Source organism: Medicago sativa, chromosome 7 (assembly GCF_051527215.1).
Source record: "Medicago sativa cultivar Bolivia chromosome 7, Bolivia_mono, whole genome shotgun sequence".
Lineage (NCBI taxonomy): Eukaryota > Viridiplantae > Streptophyta > Magnoliopsida > Fabales > Fabaceae > Medicago > Medicago sativa.
Window position 1 is genome coordinate 32,491,192 of NC_140755.1, and position 7,017 is coordinate 32,498,208.

The 7,017-nt window shown below is 39.2% G+C and overlaps 1 protein-coding gene across 1 annotated transcript; it reads left to right on the forward strand.

The window, feature by feature from the left end:
* The first annotated feature begins 6,042 nt into the window (after window positions 1-6,042).
* On the forward strand, window positions 6,043-7,017 carry LOC146905701 (uncharacterized). Its single transcript, XM_085728614.1, has one exon. The coding sequence runs from the start codon at window positions 6,043-6,045 to the stop codon at window positions 7,015-7,017; it is 975 nt and encodes a 324-aa protein (XP_085584740.1).

The window sequence follows — 7,017 nt, forward strand, 5'->3', positions numbered from 1 at the left end:
AAAAAGTTAATTAAATTAGTTAACTCCCCGGCAACGGCGCCAAAAACTTGATAGGTCAAACCGCAAGTGCACGGTCTATCGAAGTAGTAGTAAAAGAGAGTATCGTTCCGCTAGGGAGTTATTCAATTTAACTAACCTTTAGAGAATTATTAGAGGAGAAGAAAGATTATAAAATAGGAGGTTCAGCTGGTTGAAAGTAAATAACAATAATAAAAAGAGCATTGGGATTATTGGTTCGTCATAATAACAAGTCATTCACTAGCCAAGACTTTAACCTCTAATTTCATGTTTTACACCTAATTTCTAAAGATCGGTTTCCCTTTAGCCCCTCACCTTTCCGACCAAGTCCAGTGAGAGTTTACCCCTAGCAACCAAGCCTATTTCGCTGACTTGATTACTAGAAGAAGCTTATAAGGATTGAAACTACACATGTCTCAAGAATTGCAAAGACTATTTCCCTGCCTTTGCAATTCTTGTCTAAATTCACTTGTTCCAATATCAAAGATCCGCTTTAGCATTATGAATTGATATTTGAGATGATGGATTAACAATTATCAAACCCTCCACTTTCGTTTCCATAGTTTGATAAAGGTTAATTCATGTTTAAACGGTGAATTTAGATTAGAAATTAAGGTTACATGAAATTAGGGTTAAAGCTTGGTTCGATTAGGATTATGTCATTAGATTTATCCAACAATCCCAAGACAAGAGAAGTCTACTCACTCATGTTCATTTTAGACATGGGGAAGAAGAGAGAAAGCATAAAATAAATTGCAAGAAAGTAAAGAAATAAAAAGGTGAACTTTATTAAGAAAACAATTGTCGTTATTGAATTCCATGAAATAAAGATGAATATTTGTGATGGGGAGCTACTATATTTCTAGCTTACATTTGACTTAAAATCTAAGCAATTACAAGGGCTTTTCGGTAAAACTAAAACAGAGTAACTTGGGCCCTAAGCAAAAGCAGCAAAAGGAGCTTCTGGGGGGGGGGGGGGGGGGGTTGGCACGGCCGTGCCATTTGTTTGCACGGCCGTGCCATTTGTTGGCACGGGCCGTACCAAGCTCCTGACTTGGGGGAATATATTTTTGTTCCCGAATCTTTTGTATTTTCGCTCCGAATCAGTTCCAGACTCCTTTCTTTTGCTCCAAGACTCCTTCCATCTAATATTCATTCCTGAAATATAAAAATAGGCAATTGAAGTAAAATAGCTCAAAAAGGAAACAATATTAAAATAAAATAAAACCAAATCTAAATAAAACGAAACTAAATAATATATAAAAATATACTAAATATTGACTCATCAAAAGGGTGTAAAAGCCTTAGAGTTCGACAGGACATGAGTCATGAATGCAATACCGTCAAAGCCAAGCAATTCCTGTTGAGGCGGGAAGATTTTGAATTTCAATGAGAAATGGTTTCCTCAATGGAAACGTGGGAGACAAGCAGTTGTCTACAATCCCCACAAGTAAAACACAATCGTCTAACAAAAAACAATTTGCATAAAAGACGACATATAACCGCATCATGATAGCCAACATATCAAACACCCAACAAACATTGTTTCATTCTTATTTCATCATATTATCATCGTTCTAAAGCAATTTGCAAGTTATCTGATCAAGAAACTTCAATTTGACAAAGTTCGTCTATTTTTACCAAAAAAATAAGTGTTCCATGTTCTTACACATCATTAAAAACATTCCTACATATAATCTAACATCTTAGTTAATCAAACATGACATATTCACTTCACAAAGTTCGACTAATTCTCAAAAATTGCAAAGTTCGTCTCCTTTTTACTTCATTTTCAAAACCAAATCGATCCTAAGATAAACCTATGTTAAACCACTCTTAGAAGTCCAATTATATTCCATCTAATTAGGTTTAGGTGTTTGGAATCGTTGGTATACTTAAAAGTACTAAAAAATACAAAAAATTGGGGTTTCCGGACATAGAGGGGTTGGCACAGCCGTGACAACAGGGCACATGGTTGTGCCACCTAACCACGTGAAAACACGCACGCTCGTGTGATGACAGGTCATCTTACGTTATTTTTAGCATGTAATTTCAGTCATTTTCCGTAGGTTGTAGCAGCAAAAAGGAGGAATATTAGAACAATTGCCTATGATTTTGGGACTTATGTAATATATTCTATATTTGAATATGTAATTCTAGTTTTCTCGAAACATAACAATTTTAGGGGGTTTTCGAAGTAATTCACGAAAAAATCATGCAAATTGGAAAATCAAGACATCAAAAGAATTGTGAAGACTTTTGTAACACCAATACTAGACGTACTAGAATGTCTAGCATGTGTATTAGTTTAGTACTGGATACATTAAAAATTTACAACAATAAAACTTCGAATGAATATTTTATACAAGAACATGCGTTCATACAATAATAATAGAACTCATCCTTTCTAAAGTATAACAAATACATCCTTGAAAAATCCATGATATCCTACTGCGGGTACGAACGATCACTTGTTGAAACATCCATTCGGCTACTAGCTTGCCATCCAACCTGTTTATCTGAAACAAATAAGGATTGGGATGAGACATAATGTTTCAGTGAGTTCCCCTAAAACCTAGGCTATAGGTAACCTCAGGGGAAACCTACGGTCACCACGTGTCTACAATACAACCTGACGGTTGATTATACGTGTGTGGTCATGTATTCCTAGACGGTAGTGCATGCTAACCCGCCATAGGTTCATCTTACTTGTTATAGGCTTCACTTCCTATATGTGTCATGGAGGTCCAGGGGAAAACTAAAACCGCATTGCCAAGAATACGCTCTACGCATCGAGGCCTAAACATAACATAATCATGGCACGATTCTAAACCAGACGATTAGGGGAAACCTAAGATCGTCATCGGTATTACATTCTTTACTTCTTCTATGCTTATCTTGTACTTGTCTAATAGCTTCTCGTGCTCTTGTTCTTAACATAACATAATCAAGATAAACCGGATGTTTATGATCATGGATTCATTCATGATCATAATCATAGTCGTGCATGAAATCATAATCATAACATACAAGGTCGTACATAAGTTCATTCATTATGTTAGCGTTGAACAAACAGTTATTATCTTGATTCATTTTACGGAGAGCCCAGGGTGGATTAACCCCCAAAACAATCCCATACATGACCGATGAAACCTAGCAAGAGTACATCGAACTCCCTCGGTGTCGTGCGGGTCCCTTACGGCTTGAATCGTTCCCCTTGGATCGAGAACCTCTCGTATCCCTCTGACGTGGATAACAAGAGACACGAGCACCGACATCTTGATTATTCAGTGACATGTGGGTCCCTTGCGGCTTGAACCATTCCCATCATGAGAACCCCTTGTATCCCCCTGGCGTGGATAGCAAGAGACATGCCACCTACTTTACATTTGTCATGGTCTTGTCGTTCATGAAAGTTAAACTTAATCATGCTTGCTTGTTTAGCTCGGAACCTTGATCGATCCGGTTAGCGGTAAACTTATACTTGTTCATGCTTGTACATACATAATCATGGTGGAGAGAAATAACTTATCAATCCACAACTCACATACTTGCTAAGTCATTCTAGCTCATGTGTGAAGAGATTGCACTTCGCGTCTTATCATTCTAGGGATTCTTGTTAACATGCTAGTTCTCGACAACTATGTCGAGGCTCTAGTTTTTCCCTTGCTTAAGGAATAACTTGCTACCCCAATTCGTATCGTATCATGTCATTCTCTTGTGTGCCAAGCATTACTAAACATATCAAATACTTGCTTCATTATTGAGAAAACTCTTTTAAAAGATCATCATTTAGGACCTTGGTTTGAGGGGTTTTGATGACACTCTGTCATTACCAGTTTGTAGACACTTTTCATGTAAATTCTAGGGCTATTCATCAAGAAAACAGTGATAGAAAGCACAAGAAACCGAAATTTCAGAGTTCCAGCAGTAGGATAAATCGGGCGCCGAAATACTTCATTCGGGCACCAAATTTCAAGGTTCCAGGACGATTCTGCTCGCGTAAAATATCGGGCCCCGAGACAGCTAGTTCGGGTGCCGATTTGGAACAACAAAAAGGATCTTCTGGCTTCGACTTAAATCGGTAGTGGGAATGCATTGAAGTAGTACTTAACCCCAGGTACTAGGTTCGATTCCCACGGGAGGCAAAAACACTATCAGGGGATAGTGATTAAGCTTGTGAGTAACAGTGCAGTGCAGGGGGGTGCAGTGCCTTACGAGGGGCCCACCTTTTTGTTGTAACAGCCTAGGTGGGCCCCTCGCAAGGCACTGCACCCCCCTGCACTGCACTGTTACTCACAAGCTTAATCATTATCCCCCTGATAGTGTTTTTGCCTCCCGTGGGAATCGAACCTAGTACTTGGGGTTAAGTACTACTTCAATGCATTCCCACTACCAATTGGGGTTAAGTACTACTTCAATGCATTCCCCCTGCACTGCACTGTTACATTGTTCGTTAATGCTTAACCCTAATCTTCAAATTCACTAAGGAATTAGGTCTTTATTTTAGGTTTAAAGTTTTTGTCACTAAGGAATTAGGGCAAGAATAAATTAGATAATTCGGTAACAATCATACGAGTCGATTCAATAGTTGAGACTAAGTTATTAGCTTTTCATGGTCATCTAGCGAAACTCATCCCTAGCATCTTTCTCCTATTAATCTTAATCATTTTATTTTCCGTTATTTTCACTATTGTTTAAAAACCAAAAGATTAACCTTTTGTTCGATTAAGTTCTAAATACAATTCAATAGCATAACGCGATCCTCGAGTTCGACACTCGGTCTTACCGATTTAAATTTACTACTTGAACGATTTCGTACACTTGCGAAATACGCCATCAAGTTTTTGGCGCCGTTGCCGGGGATTGCCAAATCACTGTTGAATTCTATTTTCTTAATTGAAATTTTTTGCTCTGCAACAAAATTATTGTTTTTATTTTATTTTTAAAATTATTACTCACTCATTGTCTAACCTTGTATGCGAGGCCAGCCCTCAGCTGAACTTACCTTTATTCCAGAAGTTGAAAAGTACTGTCGAGCAAATCCGGAAAGAAACAAAACTCAGGAAACTTAGGGAAAAGGAAGAGGCAAGCAAAGTGGAGACTGACACGGACGAAGAGGTACTCGAAGTAAACAACGAGATGGAGGGAACACCACCACCGGTTCAGCCTGAAGAAAGACTTCTCAGTGACTATGGGGCCCGTGACAGAAACCGAAATAGGCTGACCATCACTAATCAACCTGTGACGGTGAACAAGTTTGAGATCAATCCCGGTCTGTTGCGGGAGTTGAAAGAGAATCAATATGCTGGAAAGTACAATGAAGATGCTAACAAGCACTTGAAGAGTTTCTTAATACTCTGTGAGACAGCAAAAGTGCAAGGGCACTCTGAAGAAGCCAAACGGTTGAGAATATTTCCGTTCACTCTAACTGATGACGCTTATGAGTGGTTTGATTCTTTACCGGCTGGAAGTATAACAACTTGGAATGAGATGGAAGACAAGTTCTTGGAGCAATTCTTTCCTACAGCTTTGTTTGTGTGAAGGCGACAAGACATTTCTAGTTTCCAACAGAAAGAGGGAGAGTCTTTGGGGGAAGCTTATAAAAGATACAAGAAGTTACTGTCAGCATGCCCCGAGCACAACTTTGATGCTACAGTTCAAATGGAGATTTTCTGTAATGGTTTACGTCTAGCTACTAGACAAGTTCTTGACACAGCTTCTGGTGGTTCCATAAATTTCAAAACCGCCTCTCAAATAATCAAAGTCATTGAAGCAGTTGCACTTAATGAACAAATGGAGCTGTATGATAGAACTGGTGGTACAAGGGGAGGACTCATAGATCTGAATCAACTTGAGCTCAAAAATGCTCAAAACATACTCACTGGCAAGCAGATTCAAGATGCAGTATCGGCTGAAGTGACAAAGAGAATGGCAGCCCTTAATTTAACTCAACCACAAGTTGCTCCGGTGAATCAATTGAACACTGTCAAATGTGACTAGTGCACCGGCCCTCATTTCACTATGCATTATGATGTGCCTATGGATGCAACCCAAGTGGAGATGGTAAACTACCTCAGCAGTCAAGGAAACCAACTTAGAAACAACCCTTTTTCAAATACATATAATCCAGACTGGAGGAACCATCCAAATTTCTCTTGGAGAAATCAACAAGGTGGCTCTCAAAATCAACGACAAGGGGGTTATCAAGGAGGTTCATTGAACCAAGCACCAAAGAAGGCTGATTGGGAGTTAGCAATTGAGGCAATGGCTACCAACATGAAATCCTTAGCTCAAGAAACCAGAGAGGCTCAAAAGAACACAAGGGCTTCAATCAAAAACCTTGAAACTCAAGTTGGGCAAATTTCTCAACAACTCTCACAACGAGCTCCAGGAACCCTCCCAAGCAACACCGTCGTCAATCCAAGGGATCATGAAAATGTGAACATGGTTACCACAAGAAGCATGAAGAGGGACGAATCACTATCATCTCAAGCTAAACATGATGAATGTGATTCATCTCCTGAACTAATTGAAGTGGAGGTTGAAGTGCGTGATACTGTTGATACTCATGTTGTCGAAGAGCCTGAAAAGAAAAAGAACGATGACCTTCCAAAGCCACAAATCAAGCTGCCTTATCCTCAAAGGTTGAAGAGAGAAAAAGATGAGAAGTGCTTTGCAAAATTCATCGAGATGTTCAAGAAGTTACAAATCAACATCCCATTTGCTGAAGCTCTCCAACAAATGCCTTCGTATGAAAAATTCATGAAGGACATCCTTTCAAGGAAGAGAACAAACGATGATGAAGATGTGATGCTCACCGAGCAGTGTAGTGTGGTCTTACAAAGAAAAATTCCAAGGAAACTAAAAGACCCCAGGAGTGTCACTATTCCTTGTACCATTGGGGATAGAACTTTCAAGAAAGCTTTGATTGATCTTGGAGCTAGTTTGAGCCTGATGTCGCTGTCCATCTACAAGAAACTTGCATCGGAAGGGTAA

What these genes read in the sequence shown, in the direction of transcription:
- LOC146905701 (XM_085728614.1), top strand. Translation starts at nt 6,043, where the DNA reads ATGCATTATGATGTGCCTATGGATGCAACCCAAGTGGAGATGGTAAAC.